This window comes from Carcharodon carcharias, chromosome 30, assembly GCF_017639515.1.
Source record: "Carcharodon carcharias isolate sCarCar2 chromosome 30, sCarCar2.pri, whole genome shotgun sequence".
In the NCBI taxonomy this organism is placed as follows: domain Eukaryota; kingdom Metazoa; phylum Chordata; class Chondrichthyes; order Lamniformes; family Lamnidae; genus Carcharodon; species Carcharodon carcharias.
The window spans coordinates 1,054,910-1,077,740 of record NC_054496.1 but is presented as its reverse complement, the minus strand read 5'-3'; the positions used below and the strand labels follow the sequence as shown (position 1 = coordinate 1,077,740).

The 22,831-nt window shown below is 47.3% G+C and overlaps 1 protein-coding gene across 1 annotated transcript in view; it reads left to right on the top strand.

Moving 5' to 3' along the window:
* Positions 1 to 1,728: 1,728 nt before the first annotated feature.
* LOC121271407 (TLC domain-containing protein 4-B-like) overlaps positions 1,729 to 22,831 on the top strand; it is a 147,876-nt gene continuing 126,773 nt past the window's right edge. The window contains exons 1-3 of the mRNA XM_041177397.1: positions 1,729 to 1,798; positions 12,417 to 12,563; positions 20,689 to 20,778. Of these exons, the coding sequence (XP_041033331.1) occupies positions 12,421 to 12,563; positions 20,689 to 20,778 (233 nt within the window). The 5' untranslated portion in view covers positions 1,729 to 1,798; positions 12,417 to 12,420. The remainder of the gene's footprint in view (positions 1,799 to 12,416; positions 12,564 to 20,688; positions 20,779 to 22,831) is intronic.

Here is a 22,831-nt window from a genome sequence, read left to right as displayed (position 1 = left end):
CCGGTGACTTGGGGTTACTGCACTCCTCCAGCTGGTGACAAGGCATTATTAAATTCCTGCTCCTGCTGACTCTGGGTTATTACACTCCTCCTGATGGTGACTCGGGGTTTTTACACTCCTCCTGCTGGTGACTCAAGCTGATTACAGTCCTTCTGCTGGTGACAAGCAGTTATTACACTCCTCCTGCTGGTGACTCGGGATTATTACACTCTTGTTACTGGTGACTCGCGGTTATTGCATTCTTCCTGCTGGTGACTCATGGTTATTACACTCCTCCTGCTGGTGTCTCACGATTATTGCACTCCTCCTGCTGGTGATAAGGTGTTATTACATTCCTAATGCTGGTGACAAGGGGTTATTACACTCTTCCAGCTGGTGACTCGGGGTTATAACAGTCTTCCTGCTGGTGATTCAGAGTTATTGCACTCCTCCTGCTGGTGATAAGGCGTTATTACACTCCTTATGCTGGTGACCAGGGGTTATTACACTCCTCCTGCTGGGTGACAAGTGGTTATTACATTCCTGCTCCTGGTGACTCGGGGTTATTACACATCTCCTGTTGGTGACAACTGGTTATTACATTCCTCCTCCTGCTGACTCGGGGTTATTACACTCCTGCTGGTGACTCAGGGTTATTACACTCCTGCTGGTGACTTGTGGTTATTACACTCCTCCTGCTGGTGACTCATGATTATTGCACTCCTCCTGCTGATTGTAAGGTATTATTACATTCTTATGCTGGTGACAAGGGGTTATTACACTCCTCTTGCTGGTGACTCGGGGTTATTACACTGCTGCTACTGGTGACTCGCGGTTATTGCACTCTTCCTGCTGGTGATTTGCGGTTAGTACACTCCTCCTGCTGGTGACTCACGATTATTGCACTCCTCCTGCTGATTGTAAGGTATTATTACATTCCTTATGCTGGTGACAAGGGGTTATTACACTCCTATTGCTGGTGACTCGGGGTTATTACACTCCTGCTACTGGTGACTCACGGTTATTGCACTCTTCCTGCTGGTGACTCGCGGTTATTACACTCCTGCTACTGGTGACTCGCGGTTATTGCACTCTTCCTGCTGGTGATTTGTGGGTTAGTACACTCCTCTTGTTGGTGACAAGTGGTTATTACACTCCTCCTGTTAGTGTCAAGTGGTTATTACATTCCTCCTCCTGCTGACTCGGGGTTATTACACTCTTGCTGGTGACTCAGGGTTATTACACTCCTCCTGCTGGTGACTCATGGTTATTACACTCCTCCTGCTGGTGACTCACGATTATTGCACTCCTCCTGCTGATGATAAGGCATTATTACATTCCTTATGCTGGTGACAAGGGGTTATTACACTCCTCCTGCTGGTGATTCGGGGTTATAACAATCCTCTTGCTGGTGACTCAGAGTTATTGCACTCCTCCTGCTGGTGATAAGGCATTATTACACTCCTTATGCTGGTGACAAGGGGTTATTATAGTCCTCCTGCTGGTGACTCAGAGTTATTGCACTCTTCCTGCTGGTGACTCGGGGTTAAGTCACTCCTCCTGCTGGTGACGTGGTTATTACACTCTTCCTACTGGTGACTGGCTGTTATTACACTCCTCCTGCTGGTGACTCTCGGTTATTACACTCCTCCTGCTGGTGACTCTCGGTTATTACACTCCTCCTGCTGGTGACTCTCGGTTATTACACTCGGTCAATGGGTTAGGGACCGGAAGTACTCTAGTGGTTTTGCAGTTCCGGCTCGGGCGTATTGGGAGTGCGGTGGTATTGAGCATGCGTTGGACTTTGTTTAAAACAAGTGTAAGTTTTATATCAATCTGTCAATCAGTAAATGTTAGTGTGTGTTCTGGACTCAGTGTCAGTCTGAATGCTGAAGGGGCCAAGGCCGAGGGCAGGACCAGGATTCTGTGGAGGGTGATTTGTCCTTAACAAATCCACTGGGGTCTTGATGCAGTGAGAGCCCAGTCCCCAGTCCCCAGTCCCCAGTCCCCAGTCCCCAGTCCCCAGTCTCCAGCTACCCAGTCTCCACCCACCCAGTCCCCAGTCCCCAGTCCCCAGTCTCCAGCTACCCAGTCTCCACCCACCCAGTCCCCAGTCCCCAGTCCCCAGTCTCCAGTTACCCAGTCTCCACCCAGCCTCCAGCCACCCACCCAGTCCCCAGTCTCCAGCTACCCACCCACCCAGTCCCCAGTCCCCAGTTACCCAGTCTCCAGTCTCCACCCACCCAGTCTCCACCCACCCAGTCCCCAGTCTCCAGTTACCCAGTCTCCACCCACCCAGTCTCCACCCACCCAGTCTCCACCCAGCCTCCAGCCACCCACCCAGTCCCCAGTCTCCAGTTACCCAGTCCCCAGTCTCCAGTTACCCACCCAGTCCCCAGTCTCCAGTTACCCACCCAGTCCCCAGTCTCCAGTTACCCAGTCCCCAGTCTCCAGTTACCCACCCAGTCCCCAGTCTCCACCCACCCAGTCTCCACCCACCCAGTCTCCACCCAGCCTCCAGCCACCCACCCAGTCCCCAGTCTCCAGTTACCCAGTCCCCAGTCTCCAGTTACCCAGTCCCCAGTCTCCAGTTACCCACCCAGTCCCCAGTCTCCAGTTACCCAGTCCCCAGTCTCCAGTTACCCAGTCCCCAGTCTCCAGTTACCCAGTCCCCAGTCTCCAGTTACCCACCCAGTCCCCAGTCTCCAGTTACCCAGTCCCCAGTCTCCAGTTACCCAGTCCCCAGTCTCCAGTTACCCAGTCCCCAGTCCCCAGTCTCCAGCTACCCAGTCCCCACCCAGCCTCCAGCCACCCACCCAGCCTCCAGCCACCCACCCAGCCTCCAGCCACCCACCCAGTCTCCAGTTACCCAGTCTCCACCCAGCCTCCAGCCACCCACCCAGTCTCCACCCACCCAGTCCCCAGTCCCCAGTTACCCAGTCCCCAGTCTCCAGTTACCCAGTCCCCAGTCTCCAGTTACCCAGTCCCCAGTCTCCAGTTACCCAGTCCCCAGTCTCCAGTTACCCACCCAGTCCCCAGTCCCCAGTTACCCAGTCCCCAGTCCCCAGTCTCCAGTTACCCACCCAGTCCCCAGTCCCCAGTTACCCAGTCCCCAGTCTCCAGCCACCCACCCAGTCCCCAGTCTCCAGTTACCCAGTCCCCAGTCTCCACCCACCCAGTCTCCACCCACCCAGTCTCCACCCAGCCTCCAGCCACCCACCCAGTCCCCAGTCTCCAGTTACCCAGTCCCCAGTCTCCAGTTACCCAGTCCCCAGTCTCCAGTTACCCACCCAGTCCCCAGTCTCCAGTTACCCAGTCCCCAGTCTCCAGTTACCCACCCAGTCCCCAGTCCCCAGTTACCCAGTCCCCAGTCCCCAGTCTCCAGCTACCCAGTCCCCACCCAGCCTCCAGCCACCCACCCAGCCTCCAGCCACCCACCCAGCCTCCAGCCACCCACCCAGTCTCCAGTTACCCAGTCTCCACCCAGCCTCCAGCCACCCACCCAGTCTCCACCCACCCAGTCCCCAGTCTCCAGTTACCCAGTCTCCACCCACCCAGTCTCCACCCAGCCTCCAGCCACCCACCCAGTCCCCAGTCTCCAGTTACCCAGTCCCCAGTCTCCAGTTACCCACCCAGTCCCCAGTCCCCAGTTACCCAGTCCCCAGTCCCCAGTCTCCAGTTACCCACCCAGTCCCCAGTCCCCAGTTACCCAGTCCCCAGTCTCCAGCCACCCACCCAGTCCCCAGTCTCCAGTTACCCACCCAGTCCCCAGTCCCCAGTTACCCAGTCCCCAGTCTCCAGTTACCCACCCAGTCCCCAGTCTCCAGTTACCCAGTCCCCAGTCTCCAGTTACCCACCCAGTCCCCAGTCCCCAGTTACCCAGTCCCCAGTCTCCAGTTACCCAGTCCCCAGTCTCCAGTTACCCACCCAGTCCCCAGTCCCCAGTTACCCAGTCCCCAGTCTCCAGTTACCCAGTCCCCAGTCTCCAGTTACCCAGTCCCCAGTCTCCAGTTACCCAGTCTCCACCCACCCAGTCCCCAGTCTCCAGTTACCCAGTCCCCAGTCTCCAGTTACCCAGTCTCCACCCACCCAGTCCCCAGTCTCCAGTTACCCAGTCCCCAGTCCCCAGTTACCCAGTCCCCAGTCTCCAGTTACCCAGTCCCCAGTCTCCAGTTACCCAGTCCCCAGTCTCCAGTTACCCAGTCCCCAGTCTCCAGTTACCCAGTCTCCACCCACCCAGTCCCCAGTCTCCAGTTACCCACCCAGTCCCCAGTCCCCAGTTACCCAGTCCCCAGTCTCCAGTTACCCAGTCCCCAGTCTCCAGTTACCCAGTCCCCAGTCTCCAGTTACCCAGTCCCCAGTCTCCAGTTACCCAGTCTCCACCCACCCAGTCCCCAGTCTCCAGTTACCCAGTCCCCAGTCTCCAGTTACCCAGTCTCCACCCACCCAGTCCCCAGTCTCCAGTTACCCACCCAGTCCCCAGTCTCCAGTTACCCACCCAGTCCCCAGTCTCCAGTTACCCACCCAGTCCCCAGTCTCCAGTTACCCAGTCTCCACCCACCCAGTCTCCACCCAGCCTCCAGCCACCCACCCAGTCCCCAGTCTCCAGTTACCCACCCAGTCCCCAGTCCCCAGTTACCCAGTCCCCAGTCTCCAGTTACCCAGTCCCCAGTCTCCAGTTACCCAGTCCCCAGTCTCCAGTTACCCACCCAGTCCCCAGTCCCCAGTTACCCAGTCCCCAGTCTCCAGTTACCCAGTCCCCAGTCTCCAGTTACCCAGTCCCCAGTCTCCAGTTACCCACCCAGTCCCCAGTCCCCAGTTACCCAGTCCCCAGTCTCCAGTTACCCAGTCCCCAGTCTCCAGTTACCCAGTCCCCAGTCTCCAGTTACCCAGTCCCCAGTCTCCAGTTACCCACCCAGTCCCCAGTCTCCAGTTACCCAGTCCCCAGTCTCCAGTTACCCAGTCCCCAGTCTCCAGTTACCCAGTCCCCAGTCTCCAGTTACCCACCCAGTCCCCAGTCTCCAGTTACCCAGTCCCCAGTCTCCAGTTACCCAGTCCCCAGTCTCCAGTTACCCAGTCTCCACCCACCCAGTCTCCACCCAGCCTCCAGCCACCCACCCAGTCCCCAGTCCCCAGTTACCCAGTCCCCAGTCTCCAGTTACCCACCCAGTCCCCAGTCTCCAGTTACCCAGTCCCCAGTCTCCAGTTACCCACCCAGTCCCCAGTCCCCAGTTACCCAGTCCCCAGTCTCCAGTTACCCAGTCTCCACCCACCCAGTCTCCACCCAGCCTCCAGCCACCCACCCAGTCCCCAGTCCCCAGTTACCCAGTCCCCAGTCTCCAGTTACCCAGTCTCCACCCACCCAGTCTCCACCCAGCCTCCAGCCACCCACCCAGTCCCCAGTCCCCAGTTACCCAGTCCCCAGTCTCCAGTTACCCAGTCTCCACCCACCCAGTCTCCACCCAGCCTCCAGCCACCCAGTCCCCAGTCTCCAGTTACCCAGTCTCCAGTCTCCAGTTACCCAGTCTCCACCCAGCCTCCAGCCACCCACCCAGTCTCCACCCACCCAGTCCCCAGTCTCCAGTTACCCAGTCCCCAGTCCCCAGTCTCCAGTTACCCAGTCTCCACCCAGTCCCCAGCCACCCACCCAGTCCCCAGTCTCCAGTTACCCAGTCTCCAGTCTCCAGCTACCCACCCACCCAGTCTCCACCCACCCAGTCCCCAGTCTCCAGTTACCCACCCACCCAGTCTCCAGTTACCCAGTCTCCACCCACCCAGTCTCCACCCACCCAGTCCCCAGTCTCCAGTTACCCAGTCTCCACCCACCCAGTCTCCACCCAGTCTCCACCCACCCAGTCCCCAGTCCCCAGCTACTCACCCACCCAGTCTCCACCCACCCAGTCTCCACCCAGTTCCCAGTCTCCAGTTACCCAGTCCCCAGCTACTCACCCACCCAGTCTCCACCCACCCAGTCTCCAGTCTCCAGCTACCCACCCACCCAGTCTCCAGTTACCCAGTCTCCAGTCCCCAGCTACTCACCCACCCAGTCTCCAGTCTCCAGCTACCCACCCACCCAGTCTCCAGTTACCCAGTCTCCAGTCCCCAGCTACTCACCCACCCAGTCTCCACCCACCCAGTCTCCAGTCTCCAGCTACCCACCCACCCAGTCTCCAGTTACCCAGTCTCCAGTCCCCAGCTACTCACCCACCCAGTCTCCAGTCTCCAGCTACCCACCCACCCAGTCTCCAGTTACCCAGTCCCCAGCCACCCACCCACCCAGTCTCCACCCAGTCTCCACCCACCCAGTCTCCACCCAGCCTCCAGCCACCCACCCACCCAGTCCCCAGTCTCCAGCTACCCACCCACCCAGTCTCCAGTCTCCAGCTACCCACCCACCCAGTCTCCAGTCTCCAGCTACCCACCCACCCAGTCTCCACCCACCCAGTCCCCAGTCTCCAGTTACCCAGTCCCCAGCTACTCACCCACCCAGTCTCCACCCACCCAGTCTCCACCCAGCCTCCAGCCACCCACCCAGTCCCCAGTCTCCAGTTACCCAGTCCCCAGCTACTCACCCACCCAGTCTCCACCCACCCAGTCTCCAGCCACCCACTCACCCACCCACCCAGTCTGTCTCCACCCACCCACCCAGTCTCCACCCACCCACCCACCCAGTCTCCACCCACCCAGTCTGTCTCCAGCTACCCACCCAGGGCAGGGAGTGGGAGCAGGATTGGGAGTGGGAGCAGGAGCCTGAGAGTTGTTTGGTTAGATGTTTGGAATTGGTCAGTGACACCAAGCAGAAGCTGATGGCAGCTTTCTGGACTGGAAGGTGTTACTCCCCAAGAGTCAGCTTTATGTTTCACTTTTCAAGTTAACAAACTCAACTCCGGTGCAGGGCGCCGGAGAATTATAAGTGTACAGGTGACATGGAACTTGACAAAGCCGTAGATACCAATGGGGATAGTTGTAATCTTCAGGATGTGACAGGAGGTTGAAATGGAAGTATGGAATAGAGTTCATTGAGGAGACATATGATGCACTCTAGAAAGACTAATTTGGAAAGCTAGAATGCTGTAAATGTCACAATTTTGAAAATTGTTGAGCAGAGAGACATTGGTGTCTGTTACATTGCTATATTATTCATGAAGAGCTGGAAACTAATTGTTACGTGAATATATATCCCAGGGTGTCATATTCACCACCGTACTGCAGTCACGTGCCACATGCAACCCATCAGTCAACCAGCAACACATATACTTGTTATCTAGTTCATGGTTTATGTCAATACTTTAGAGGTAATGTTTAGTTCTGGGGACATTGTTGTTATGAAGGTAAGATAACTAAAATACTCAGCCTCAGAGATTGCCAAAACAACTCAAGAATTGGCAGTTCAGAAGTTTACCCATGTTTGTTTAATAGAGTCAGAATAGAAGAGAATGGAGCTACAAAACAGCAGGTGGGCTTACTTAGCTGGAGATATGATGTCTACACTGTTTAGAAAGAAGTGCAGTCCAGAAAAATGTTTTGTTTTCGGAGTGAGAACTAAATTATTTCAAAGCATTCAGTGAACCCTGAAAGGTGATGTCATCATGGAGATGGGTGGAGCTTAAGGTTCTCTGGTTTTAATTTGAGTGTTTGGCAGAGGAAGAGGCTGGGATACCGAAAGGGGGCCACTATTAGCAGATTCCAGGCAGAGAGGGCTGTCGGTTGCTGTTTGGACCTTGAGGTTTGCGGCTCACAGAGAAACCCTGGGAGATGTTAGCAGGCTCCAAGCAGTGAGGCCTCAGAGAAGTTCTGGGAGCTGAGAAGATGGCAGAAGGTCACTGGTTCTGTGCCAGGAGTTAGGGCTCAGAAGAAGCCCTGGGAGCCATTTCTAGCTTGGGGCAGCCAGGAGACTGGAGGGACAGTTCCAGTTTAGTGAAGTTAGTGATCTGGGAAAGAGTTGGAAGTGTGCCAGTAATTAGAGGTGAATGTGCAGCTTTGTGAATCCTGTGGAAGGCAGTCTCAGGAGAAGCAATTGAACCATTGGGCTGTGAGCAGTTGTTGAGGCAATCCGAACTGGAGTGATTTTTGGGGAATTCAGAGGCTAAATCTTCAAAAATGAAGAGTTGAAATCCCTCCATGAGGGAGACAGAATTTTAACAAGATATTATGACTCACAGTGGTCACTGACATCTGGGTGGGTAGCCGAAAAATCCATGGGATCTGTTTTGGTTGTACCTGCCATTTAATGTGCAGTATAGTATGTTCAATTACAGTTTGCATGGTAATTCATGTTTACCTCATGTTAATTCTGAATGTTCGAGTATAAGTTAGATATTGCAGATTGTTTTGCTTTTCTGACTTTGTATAGTAAAGTTTATTTTGTTTGTTTGAAATCGCGGAATCTTGTAGCTTTATTCTCTTAGTGGGTAACTGGGATTTCAAACTTGGTCTACTTTGTCTACTTTATATAAAAAGTTACTGGACCCTAACCGGATTGTAACACACTTGATGAAGCTCCAGCATTTTGAGTCTAAAGCATGATTATTTCTAAGATATTGGAACCAGAAGGTATAACATGGTGGCAGTGAGTTGTCTATGATAAAAATCCAAATATTTTAAACAAATATAATGCTGAATTAAATGGAAAAATCAAGATGAGATTGAGAGAGAGAGAAAAGCTGTATGAGTTGAGTGAAAGTGAAATGGCCATCACAGTAATAAACACACAGCTCCAGCCCATGATGAATGGGGAGGCTGGTGATGTCATTGACACATTTGAGAAGTTTAAACAAAAGTGTGGACTGACATTCAGTAACTTTCTAAAAGGCACTTGTGAAGAGTAAAGGGTCAGCGACATCTTCTTGTGGGCAGGAGAGAAAGGGTTAAATTTGTTTACTAACTGCAAACTGAGTGAAGACGACAGCAGAAGCCCAGACACAATCTTTTGAAAAACTCACCACGCATCTCCAGTCAAATTCCAATCATCGGATCTACTGATATGAACGTTAAGATCTGAGGCTGCAACCAAGTGAGCCTGTTGACAATTTCACAATAAAACCAAAAAATGCAGCCAGAAAGTGTAAATTTAAGGACACAGATGAAAGGCTGCTATACCAGCTCGTTTGGGGCTCTGCACACACTGAAGTACAAGAAGCTTTAATTGTGAGCTTGTCATTTCCAATATCGCAGGATATAAACACTGCTAGAGCGCATGAAGCCACAAGTAGACAGATGAAGATGCTGACTACTGTTACAGTATGCCGTTATGATGTTACAAATTTTTAGAAAATCTGTTCTGAAGGTCACATTTTTAAAAAGAAAACCTTGGACTGAATTTAAACACTGTTTCAAAATGGCTCCAAGCTACCAGACAGAATTGTTGATTTCAGACTGGGTTTTCTCTTCTGAGAGAAAGAAAGACAATCCTTAATTTAATTATGGTTCAATGTCGTCACTTCCAGAAGGTAACAAAGTTTTTATTGATGCCTCACTTTATGTATCTAAATGTTGCATTGGCCAGGACATAAGCTAAGAAGCACAGGTGGGAGAAGGGCTGTTTGAAATGTCAATGCCTTATTTGCCAGTGACTGAGCATTGTTGTACACATCACGTGGTAACAGTGACCATCTTTGCCTTACCTGCAAAAAGCAGTGAAAAGGATAGGAAGCTGAGCGGTCCATAGAGAAGCACCTTAAAAAGGTTTCAACCCAGGGAGAGACAGAGAATGGCATGTAAAAGCAGCTATTGGTCAACTGTAAAATAACTAGGCAGATAGAAGTGGCACACCTGTAGGACCGGAGTAAGGATCCGTCTCCCCTACCTGTAAACCTGATTCCACCTACTAAATTCACCTTAAAGCAACCTCTGGCAATTTAACAGTGGAAGCCATCACAGCTGCAGAGGCAATTCTATAACTTTAAGACCTTCACTGCAGACAAGGCAACACCTAAACTTCAAAACATATCAGGCCTGCAACAAATATGGACTAAACTTCACTTATATTTATAAGGATTGTTTTATCTTAATTTTTAACTCGACCTTGCATGTGTTTGTTTCCAGAGCAATAGAGTGAAAGAAATGAACCTTTTCTTCTTTAAGTAAAAAGGAATTGCTGCTGGGTTGTTTTAAATTGAATTTCTCCCTCCATGGGTAAGGAAAGACATACACACGCATTCAAGCTTATTGTTCACTGGTGACTTTGGGGGAACACATTGAAAGTATCCATGAAACAACTTTAAAGGGCTAACATTCAGTTAAGAGAAAGGCTGGAGGATTGATGCAGTGAAACAGCAACAAAAGAATTATGGTTTCACTCTGAAATAAAAGCCAGGAAGCGAAATGGTGCTAGTTAAAGCTGTATCTCAGTTACAAGAGAAACATGAGATGAAAGATGTAGGTGTAAAGATCTATCACCTAGTAAACGTAACACACTAAAACTGAATCAAATGAGAGTTGAGACCAGAAAAGATGACGATTTTCAGATGCTCTCTCAGCAAGTGCTCCAGGAATGGTCTGATGAGCTTTTAGAAAAGACAGTCCAGATGGTGAAGAGAACACTTGTGAAATGCCAAGAGACAAAGGAAGAGCCAAACCTTGCCTTATTGTCATTCTGGTTAACACCTCTTGAGGTTGACATGAAATCACCTGCAGAGCTCTTAAATAGAAGAAGGTAGAAGACAACTCTGCTAGGTGAGATCCTCCCCACACGTGACCAGAAGGAAGTAAGACAAGAACTCACCGATGCACAGGTAGAAGGAAATCAACAATTCAACAAGCATTCTAAATTTCTGCATGAACTGTTGAAAGGACCAACTATACTTGCACAGGATCCAACCCGGAAAACCTGGAATCCAGCAAAGGTTGTTGATGAAGCTGTGACTCCAAGATCATACATCATTGAGATGGAAACTGGTAAGGAAATGAGGAGGAACGGAGTCTATATTTGACCTATACATGAACTGGAAAAGAAGAAAAGATCATCAACAATGCCAGCAACATCACTGGCCAGCGAGACAACATCAACAGCATCACCAATAAGTGTTGAAACATCAACATTGTCACCAACAGGTGACACATTAGCAACATCGAGCACGACTCCTACAACATCAAGAGCAAGATGCAGAACATTGCCTGTGCAGGGTGCCAACTCGTATCTGACAGCGATAAATGTCAAATCTACAGGATAGAGGCTCAACATCCTACCACCTAAGTGATACCATGAATAATCATTTGAGAAAAGAAAACAAGCTACAAATGACCCTTAAGATGTTCATTTATAAATGTTGATTGTTAATCTTCTTTAGAAAATAAAGTTAATGCTTGTAGCAGTTATATTTACACAGAGGCGCTATTTCTTTTAAAAAAGAGAGATATTGTTGTATTAGTCGTAAAGAGCTAGGAACTAATTGTTATTGTGAATATATATCTCAGGATGCCATATTCACTGCCGCAGTGCAGTCACGTGCCAAGTAACAATTTATTAGCCTATTAGTCCAGCAGCCACATGAAGGCAGCAAGAAATACATTCAATGAAGCACCAGCATTTTGAGTCTAAAGTGTGATTATTTCTAACATATGGGAGCTAGAAAACATAACAGCATCCATATACACAAATCCTTAAAGGGTGTTGGAAAAAACATGTGTTATTGGGTTTATAAATGGAGAAATAGAATATAACAGCAAAAGGACCATACTAGATGTAATGAGGAGATGCAGTAAAAGTCAGAACTGTGATCCGTGAACAGAGAAGTGACAAATAGAAGTTTTCAAGATGAAGAGCAGCTTGATAGAGAAAATCTGTTCCCTCTGCCAAGAGCTCATCAATCAGGGGTCCTAGCCCTAAAATCATTGGCAAATGATCAAGAGGATAGGTGAGGACAAATATTTTCACTGAGTCCCCAGAATTGGGAATCTTCAATCTGAAAAAGCTATTTCCATAAATCATCTGAAATGAGTTGGATAGGTTTTGAGGATGAGTAATTTAAAGGGTTATGGACAATAAGTGTGGGACCTAGCACAGGCATGATGAGCTGCATGGCCTCTTTGTGTGCTGTAAGTTTCTATAAGAAATAGTCTTTCTAGCAGCTGTCTGACTTAGTTACCATGCCAGTTCTGTTTACTGCTGAATCTAGGAGTTAATACAGGGCTGGCTGTTTTACTGTTACGTCATGAATCTGATCAGATTAACTCACAAATTGTGAGAACAAGGAGATCTGTTCATTACATTGATTAGACGGATTAGTGTTAAATATTCTCAGATTTAATAAATTTTTAAATGCGCCCCTCTAAAGTACAAGAGCTGACTCTGTAGGACAGTTATCAGACCAGGACTGGGTTGCTTCCTTCTATCATGTGAGTATGGGAGTGAGTGTGAGTGTGTGAGTATGAATGCTTCTGTTTAACTCACTACTCATTTCACTGACTGAGCTGTGCTTTTTGTGTTTTCTTCTCAGGGGAATGGATGTGTCCTATATGATTGTTGTTGGCAGTTTCTTCGTTTTCCAGGTCCTATTTCATGTCGTCACTCCCCGTCTCTCCACTCTGCTCAGCTGGGGATACAAGAACTTATCTCAGGAACAAAAAACAGAATGGGACTCAAGGTACTTCATCATTTGACTCTGACCAGTAGTGCAGATATATGATTTGAGCTTCTGAGGTTGAATCTATTGCCTGGCTGATTGTGTTGGCTTTTGTATGTGTCAATCTCTGCCCATTGAAGAGACCTTTGCTCCAGTCTGAGGCAGAGATTGCTGCCAAAAGGCATCCAGCCTGCTTCCGATGGTGTACTGGCTGTGAAAATACAAATGTACATGAGTTGCATTCACCTTGTGCATTTGGCTGTGAGTGGTTGCTCACAGCACATTTACACTGTATTGACTCTTATGTACAAACAGGGCCGAGTGGGTTCTATCTAACTAAAGTATAAATTGGACATCAAAATAAACTGAGCCTTTCACTTCAGGACAGCTGTGTATCATACAGTAAGGGCCTGGAGAGTACCCTCATCAGTGTCTTTTTACTCTAGACTTGACTCTTCCTTCCAGCCCCATGACTACTACCACCTAGAAGGGCAAGGGCAGCAGATAGATGGGAACATCGCCACTTGGAAGTTCCCCTCCAAGTCACACACTATCCTGACTTGGAAATATATCACCGTCCCTTCACTGTCACTGGGTCAAAATCCTGGAACTCCCTCCCTAACAGCACTGTGGGTGTACCTACACTACATAAACTGCAGCGGCTCAAGAAGGCAGCTCACCACCACCTTCTCAAGGGCAGTTAGGGATGGGCAATAAATGCTGAGCTTGCCAGCGAAGCCCACATCTCATAAATGAATAAATTTTTAAAAGTCCCAACTCTCTACTGGCTGCCCTTCCATTTTCCACTGTCCACAAACTTGAGCTCATCCAAAACTCTGCTGTTTCCAAACTCTACTGAGTCCTATTCACCCATCATCCTCGTGCATGCTGACTTACATTGGGCTCTCACTCATTCTTGTTTACGAATCCTTCTTCATCTCTCCCTGTCTCTGTAACTTGGTACAAGCTTTCAGGGCCCAGGAGAGGGTGAATTGCAGACAATGCTAAGCACCAGGGCCTGTGCATCTAGGAGGGCCCAGGGTATTTGGCCGGGTAACTTGTCAATGCTCAGTGTCCAAAGCAGCCAATCAGGCACGTAGACCTGATTGACAGGCTATTTGGCCAGTAATTGCTGTTGTCCTGAACAGTAGCAATTATTGGCTCAGTTAGATGCATCAGATTCCCCAGTCCTTCCTGTTTTTTCCTACCTTCTTGTGTTATCGGACTCATGTGCTGCTTTCTTACCCGGCTGGAGGCTGCTGGAGTGCAAGGTAAGTGCTTCAACGTTTATTTTACCTCCACTTCTGAAGGCCCTTCCTCTCCCGACATCATCTATGAGTGTTGAAGTCCTCCCCTAGTCCATTCCTTTGACATGGTCAGCGATGGTGTCTATGGTCCCGGGCCCTTCCCCTCCCAATTTCTCCTCAATGTCACAGTCACCGTCATCGAGGGAATGGACTGGGAGAGGACTTCAGAACTTAGGGATGAGGTCAGGAGGGGAAGGGCCTTCTGTTATCGGAACAGTGGGGAGGGATTTTACTTTTGAGTTCATAAACTAACTCCTTCAACATGAATCTTATCTTAATTCTTTCTCCAGGTTAGTTTCTCATTGGCCTGATTTAATGATAACACAAAACAACCATAGTGACTAGTGGGATCCTGATGTTCACATTTGTATCCCGGAATATGCACAAACCTCCCTTTCTGTTAGTGAGGCGGGCCGACTAAGATATATTTGGATCGGTGTTGCTCTGCTTAAATTTTTAAATGAAGTAATTTTTGCAAAGCATGCAAAATAAAATGCAAACTGCATCTGTCTGCTGAACTTAAAAATGAAGAAGTAAATGAGGGAGATGTTCAATCTGCAGTAAAGCAGGATATTAATTTCCCTGAGCTATCACACATTTCAAGTTAAACATTTCAATTCTCAGCCCCTTTAGTAGGTTCTCATAGAGCTGTAGACCAAGTCTGGGTCAGGGGCAAATCTGCAGCTCCCATAGGCACACTGACTGTTAGCAAATTGTTTCCCATGTGTCGGTGCAGACTCGATGGGCCGAAGGGCCTCTTCTGCACTGTGTGATTCTGTGAAATTGGGAGATCTCTACCAGTGGGCTGCATAAACTGTGATATCTGATGGTGAGTCAGGTACAACTCCCACTTTCTGCTCCTCCAGCCACAGTCTCACACTTCCTCTGTCTCTCTCTCATTTTCCCAGTTGGGTCTTGATTCTCCGCTCGAGTCTGTCCTTCAGCTGCCTTCGTTCTCACTGTAGCGAAGTGTCACATGTTCCTTAGCTCTGGTTAAACACCCTTTTCAGTTAGATATCTCTGCTGGTAAAAGGTGGAGTAGGGCAATGGAAAAGCATTAAAACAAAACCCAAACCCTAACAGAAAAACATGGGCTTCGACAGGATGGAGGTTGCTCACGTGTTACTGTCAGAAGAGCTTACAGGAATCCAGATAACTGAATGTACACAGTGAAGCATCTGAATCCACCTGGACTTGTGACAAAATACCCAAGCCTAACGCCCCCGATATTTTAATTTGTGTGAAAAGTGTGAAGATGTGGAAGCAGTGAGGAACTCGAGTTTGGGCAGGAAGACAGTTCCTTGAATCAACAATTCATGAGGTTGCTTTCTGACTGGTCTGTGTGAGAGAATAAAAGGAAGTGCCCAGTGACAATGATGTGTCAATAGTGATTTCAATCCTAACACTAAACCCAACCATAACAGTAAAGGTATAAACAAAAAACTGCGGATGCTGGAAATCCAAAACAAAAACAGAAACAGAAATACCTGGAAAAATTCAGCAGGTCTGGCAGCATCGGCGGAGAAGAGCACAGTTGACGTTTCAAAATGTTAACTTTGTTCTTCTCCACCGAGGCTGCCAGACCTGCTGAGTTTTTCCAGGTATTTCTGTTTCCAACCGTAACAATGTTGTCAACAATGTTTTTCTAAGACTGACCTTAACCTTGCACCAGTCTAATCCCAGCCCCAAGTATCACACTAAAACCACGACTTCCAATGGGGGCTTTATAAATAGGTACATAGAGTACATAAGTTTATCTAAAGCTATATGAAATAGTTTGACCCCAATGTAACTATGGTTTCAAAAATCTGGGCACCCAAAGGATGTGAGGGGGAGGATTAAAGGGTTGTGGGGGGCAGGGGAGAATGCGAAGATTAGCAGCCCGGAAACAGGAGAAGCGCCAGGGCCCATGATTTCTCTCCCTGGCCCTGATTCAAGATCTCTGTGCACCAATTCTAGCCTTTTGCACATCCAGATTTTAATCGATCCACCACTGGCAGTCATGCTTTCAACTGTCTAGACCCTAAGTTCTAGGATTCCCACCCTAAACCCTTCCTCCTCTCAACCCCTCACTCCTCCTTTAAGATGCTCCTCAAAACCTAGCTCTTTGGTTAAGCTTCTGGTCACCTGTCCTAATATCTCCTGATGTGGTTTGTTGCCAAATTTTGTTTGATAACACCCCTGTGAAGCACCTTGGGAAGTTTTACTAAGTTAAAGGTGCTATATAAATACAGGTTGTTGTTAGGTGTGTAGCAGAACAGGGTTAGAAACACAGAAGCCTTCCTGTAACTCTCCACATAACCGAATTCCCTTGTTCCTAGCATCATTCTAGTGAGCCTCTTCTATACCCTCAACAAGGCCTCAACATCCTTCCCAAAGTGTGGTGCCCAGAATTGAATACAATACTCCAGCTGAGACTGAACCAGTGTTTTATAAAGGTTTTCCATAACTTCCATGCTTTTTCAGCAACTCTTCCCGAAATTAATTTCATGGAGCACCTGTGCAGTTGGAAGACTGGGGAGAAAGTGAGCACATTGGTGTAAGTAGGATTTAAGCATGGATTCCTGCAATGCAGTCACTTCCGGTGCCAAGTATTGACACGTGTGGAATTTAAAAGTAAGATTGTTTAAGGTGCTGTCAGCAGCCCAGCAAGATAAGGATCTGTTTCCTCAAGCAATAAAAGCAAGGTCCAGGCAAAATAAACACTGGCAAATGCACGAGAGCAGGTCCAAAGTCCATGTGAGGACTTTCATAATACTGACATTGTATACAGTAATCTGACAAGCTCAAAATTAAAATTAATTCAAATAAAAAGGCAAGAGCTTTATTTAATTTTTAACCTCGTAATAACAGGAAACAAACGAAAACGTATTTTTTTCCAATGGCAACTTTGCAAAAACTGCATTGTAAAATACCATGCATTATGTAACATTCATCACGTTCGTTTCGTTCAAGACACAATGGAAAAATATGCAATTGTCTAACCTTCAATCATTTCCCATTATAATTATTTGAATACTCAAATTTGGCAGACAGAGTAAAATGTGGGAAATGTGAGCTTGTTCACTTTGGTAGGAAGAATAGAAAAGCAGAATATTATTTAAATAGAGAGAGATTGCAGAACTCAGTGGTACAGAGGGACCTGGGTGTCCTGGTACATGAATCACAAAAGGTTAGTATGCAGGAAGGCAAATGGAATGGTTCTGTTTATTGCAAGGAGAATGGAATACAAAAGTAAGAAAGAATTGTTACGGGGTGTTGGTGAGAGGACATCAGGAGATTTTTTTTTTTATCAATTCACAAGATGTGAGCATCGCTTGTTAGGCCAGCATTTATTGCCCGCCCCTAATTTCCCTTGAGAAGGTGGTGGTGAGCTGCCTTCTTGAACTGCTGCAGTCCATGTGGTGTAGTTACACCCACAGTGCTGTTAGGGAGGGAGTTCCAGGATTTTGACCCAGCAACAGTGAAGGAACGGTGATATATTTCCAAGTCAGGATGGTAAGTGACTTGGAGGGGAACTTCCAGATTGTGGTATTCCCATGCATCTCCTGCCCTTGTCCTTCTACATGGTATTGGTTGTGGGTTTGGAAGGTGCTGTTGAAAAAGCCTTGGTGAATTCCTGCAGTGCATCTTGTAGATGGTACACACTGCTGCTGCTGTGCATCGGTGATGGAGGGAGTGAATGTTTGTGGATGTGGTGCCCATCAAGCGGGGCTGCTTTATCCTGGACGGTGCCGAGCTTCTTGAGTGTTGTGGGAGCTGCATTCATCCAGGCAAGTGGGGAGTATTTCAGCACACTCTTGACTTGTGCCTTGTAGATGGTGGACAGGCTTTGGGGAGTCAGGAGGCGAGTTACTTGTTGCAGGATTCCTAGCCTCTGACCTGCTCTTGTAGCCACATTATTTATATGGCTAGTCCAGTTTCTGGACAATGGTAAACCCCCCAGGATGTTGATAGTGGGGGATTCAGTGATGGTAATGCCATTGAATGTCCAGGAATGATGGTTGGATTCTCACTTGTTGGAGACGGTCATTGCCTGACACTTGAGTGATACAAATGTTACTTGTATCTATGCCCCTCATAATTTTGTATACCTCTATTAGGTCCCCCCCTCAGCCTTCTCTGATCTAAGGAAAACAACCCTAGCTTATCCAGTCTCTCTTCGTAGCTGAAACGCTCCAGCCCAGGCAACATTCTGGTGAATCCCCTCTGCACCCTCTCCAGTGCATTGAGATCCTTCCTATAGTGTGGCGACCAGAACTGCACACAGTACTCCAGTTGTGGCCTAACTAGCGTTTCATACAGCTCCAACATAACTTCCCTGCTTATATTCTATGCCTCGGCTAATAAAGGCAAGTATCCCATATGCTTTCTTAACCACCTTATCTACCTGTGCTGCTGCCTTCAGGAATCTATGGACATGTACACCAAGGTCCCTCTGATCCTTTGTACTTCCTAGGGTCCTACCGTTCATTGTGTATTCCCTTGCCGTGTTAGTCCTCCCAAAATCCATCACCTCGCACTTCTCGGGATTAAATTCCATTTGCCAGCCCATCTATGTTGTCCTGTAATTTAAGGCTTCCCCCCCTCACTATTTATAACACCACCAATTTTCGTGTCATCTGCGAACTTACTGATCATACCTCCTATATTCACGTCTAAATCGTTAATGTACACTACAAACAGCAAAGGTCCCAGCATCAATCCCTGTGGTACACCACTCGTCACAGGCTTCCAGCCTTTCCAACTGGAGATTAATCCAGTCCCTCAGAATTTTTCCAGTAGTTTCCCTGCCACTGATGTTAGACTCACTGGCCTGTAATTACATGGTTTATCCCTATTACCCTTCCTGAATAATGGTACCACATTCACTGTCTTTCAGTCCTCTGGCACCTCTCCTGTGGCCAGAGAGGATTTGAAAATTAGTGCCAGAGCCCCTGCAATCTCCTCCCATTTAGCATGGTGTTAGTGCCACATGACACGATGGAGGGCATTCTCAGTGTGAAGCCAGGGCTTCGTCTCCACACAGACTGTGCGGGGTCACTCCTACCAATACTGTCATGGACAGATGCATCTGCAGCAGGCAGGTTGGTGAGGATGAGGTCAAATATGTTTTTCCTTCTTGTTGGTTCCCTCACCACCTGCCACAGACCTAGTCTCAGCCAGCTCAGTCAGTAGTGGTGCCACTGAGACACCCAGAGTACATTCTGTCCCCTCAGTGCTTCCCCAACATGGAGGAGCACTGATTCATCAGCTGAGGGAGGGGTGTGGCACATTAGAATCAGCAGGAGCTTTCCTTGCCCATGTTTGACCTGATGCCATGAGACTTCATGGGGTCCAGAGTCGATGTTGAGTACTCCCTGGGTAACTCCCTCCCGACTGTCTACCACTGTACCACCACTTTAGCTGGGTCTATCTTGCCAGTGGGACAGGACATACCCAGGGATGGTGATGGTGGTGTCTGGGACATTGTCTGTAAGGTATGATTCTGTGAGGATGACTATGTCTGGCTGTTGTTTGACTAGTCTGTGAGACAGCTCTCCCAATTTAGGCACAAGCCCCCAGATGTTAGTAAGGAGGACTTGGCAGGGCTGCTAGGGCTGAGATTGCTGTTGTTGTTTCCGGTGCCTAGGTCGATGCTGGGTGGTCCGTCCAGTTTTACAGCGGTTTCATACAACTGTGTGGCTTGCTAGGCTATTTAAATTGTCAACCACATTTCTGTGGACCTGGAGTCACTTGTAGGCCATACCAGGTAAGGATGGTATTAGTGAAGTATCTGATCATCATTTTGGTAGCATTTCCATTCCTATGAACATACGAATTAGGAATGGGAGTAGGCCATTTGACCCCTCGAGCCTGCCCTGTCATTTGATAAGATCATGCCTAACCTGACTGTGGTCTCAACTCTACCCCCTGTCTACTCCCTACACCCTTTGACTCCGTTGTTTATCAAGAATCTATCTAACTCAATGAGAGGAGTTGGCCATTTGGCCCTTTGAACCTGCTCCTAACTCATATGTTCATATGAATGGAAATGCTATCAAAATGATGACCGGGTATTTTACTTCAGAAGAAAATGAGGCAGAAAATCAGGAATTCACTTTCACTTCTAGCTGACCCTCCTAATGGCCATTATGCACTAGGACACCAGCTGCAATGACTGTTAGCCTGGTTTTGCTAGTCTTGTATATTTCCATATCTTTTCGGTTAATGGCTACACTGTGATCATGTTGTCTTCCTCCTAGATTGTTTGCTCCAACTCCTTCTCATAACTTATCTTAATTGCATTTTATTATAATCCCCATAGAGACCTTTGGCTTTTAAAAAGAGATATGCATTTTCCAAAAACAATCACAAAGATCCCACAGCAAGATTTCAAGTTTTAAGACTTTTATCATAACAATCTAATATTGCTTCAAAACGTACAATGTTATCTCAGTTGTATCTGTCACATGTATTCGATCAAATGACAGAACAATTCTAATGCCCTTTGCTCTGAAGATCATATCAGGTCAATTTAAATCTAAAATCTCTCCAGTATTGAAAAAATACGAATTATGGAAAAATTAATTGTGGTTCTTGTCAAACCCTTAATAATAGAGGTGTTAACATAGAGGTGTTGCCACTTTAGTCAGAGTAAATCATTTCTCTCTCTCAAAGGCAGGATTAAGGGTTATGAAGCAATGGTACCTTCAGTGCACACAGTTATTCTGCTTGGGTGTTACTGTTTAATTGTGGTCCCCTGGGATCAGTCAAAACAAGCTTTACTTTGACATAATATGCAGATTTGATTTACATGAGATCACTCTCTTTACTTACATCTTACTGTGTCTCCTTAGATGCGTCTCCACGATTCATGCTCTTGTGGTTGGGGGATTAGCTTTATACATCCTTTGGTTCGATGACCCTGTCAACAGAGACCATGTCTGGTAAGAATATGGAAGTCCTTACAATACTGATCCTTTCACTGAAAGTAACTAGGGCCAAAGGAGTGGGAAGGGAAGTCGGGTATTTAAAACATTCTCCAGTGCTGCAGCAAGCACCAACCTTTGGGAGCTGGTATAGAGTCAAGGGCAAGTAAGCCCTTAACTTGGGGTTTAGGCCATAGACTCCTGTCAATTTTAATTAATTAAATCCAACTCTGAACAAAGTAGCTCACTGAACCATTCATTGATTTTACAAATCTCTCTACAAATGGAACAGAGTGAACCTATCTAATTTTGTCATACCGCCCCTCAACTTCACTTACCCACCTCCTCGCCTGTCCTTTAGTCCCACATACCCTTGTAGATTCATGCAAATTATATAGGTTTGACATCATAGATAAATTCATGTTTTTTTTGATATATTGGCAGAAAGTACAGGTTATTCATCTTGTATACTTACAAGCAAGGAAACCATCGGGACCCAGAACGATAACTATTTAGTTGAGTTCCCAGTGCAGAATATCAGAGAATGGCTAACTGAGCTTATTTGTATACCTAGATGAACTGTATACCTAGATGATCAATGCCAGATATTACTAAAGCAGTAACTGCCAATATTGCACCACGCAGACTCCCTTCTCACAGAAAAATTTATTTTATTTATGGTAGATTCACATTTTTATAAATAGCACACCTTAACAGCTGGATGAACATGTCTTCAAACTGGCTATAATTCTTCCACTGACGCTACTTCTTAAATTGAATTATCCTAACACCTCCTGCGTTCCCCTGAAAATGCCTAATAATCAAAACCAGGTATTGGCCTCTATCGCACAGAATACTTTTACAGAATACAATGTTATTGATACTCCAGTGCAGTATTGAGGGAGCATTGTGCTGTCAGAGGTGCTGTCTTTCAGATGAAACATTAAACCAAGGCCCTATCTGCCTGTGTGAATAAAAGTAAAAGGGCAATTAGGGATGGGCAATAAATGCTGGCCTAGCCAGGACACCCACATCCCATGAATTAATATAAAAAAAATCCCACAGCACTATTTCAAAGAAACAGAGTGGAGTTTTCCCCAGTGTCCTAGGCAATATTTATCCCTCAGTCAATATCATGTTATAAACAGAAATCGTGTGGTCCCTTCCAGTCTGTAATCAGGATGTTTGTACATATGTACATCTGTGCGTACATAGGAATTAGGAGCAGGAATAAGCCACTCAGCCCCTCGAGCCTGCTCCCGCATTCAATAAGATCGTGGCTGATCTGAGTGTAACCTCAACCCCACATTCCTGCCTGCCCCCAATAATCTTTCACCCCCTTGTTAATCAAGAATCTATCTAGCTCTGCTTTAAAATATCCAGTGACTGTGTGTATTTCTTAACCCTCAGGGTGATTTTTTGCTACTCAAAATAAATTCCAGCAGCAGTCTTTTTGGTGATTTTAAAAATAAAGAAGGTTATTTATTAACACACACTTGCCCTGGATTATTTGAAATGCAAGTCTCAAATCACTCATCTCACTCACATTGTCACACACACAAAGGTTAAATACAGATGAAGTTAGTCATAATTATAAAAACGGTATTTATAACTCAGTCTCTATGTCGGTGCAGGCCTGATGTCATCTTGGTTGAGGTTAATAGAGCATTTAGATTTTCTATAATTTTGTTGTTTGCCAGTCTAACAGTCAGGGATTTGACCTGGGAGCCCCCTAATCCCTCCTCCTGATCTGACTCTTCCTGCTGTCCTGTGCTATCTCTACTCTGTGGCAGACAGATTGAATAGGCTCTGACTGCAATACTTCTTTAATATATTAAGGTGGCATAATCAGTGTTCCTTCCTCCGGTCAGGAGTATGGATCAGACGATTTGCCTCACTGATCCTTTTAACCACCCGATGCGGACCACTAAATTTGGCCCTGAGAAAGTTATTTGGGGCAGCAGTACTAAGGCCTGTACTAAGGCCTGTTCTCCTAGCCACAGAGTTTGAATTTTAGCATTGCCCATCAGCCCTCCCTTTCCATGGGAAGCTTTTAAATGTCCCTTGGCCA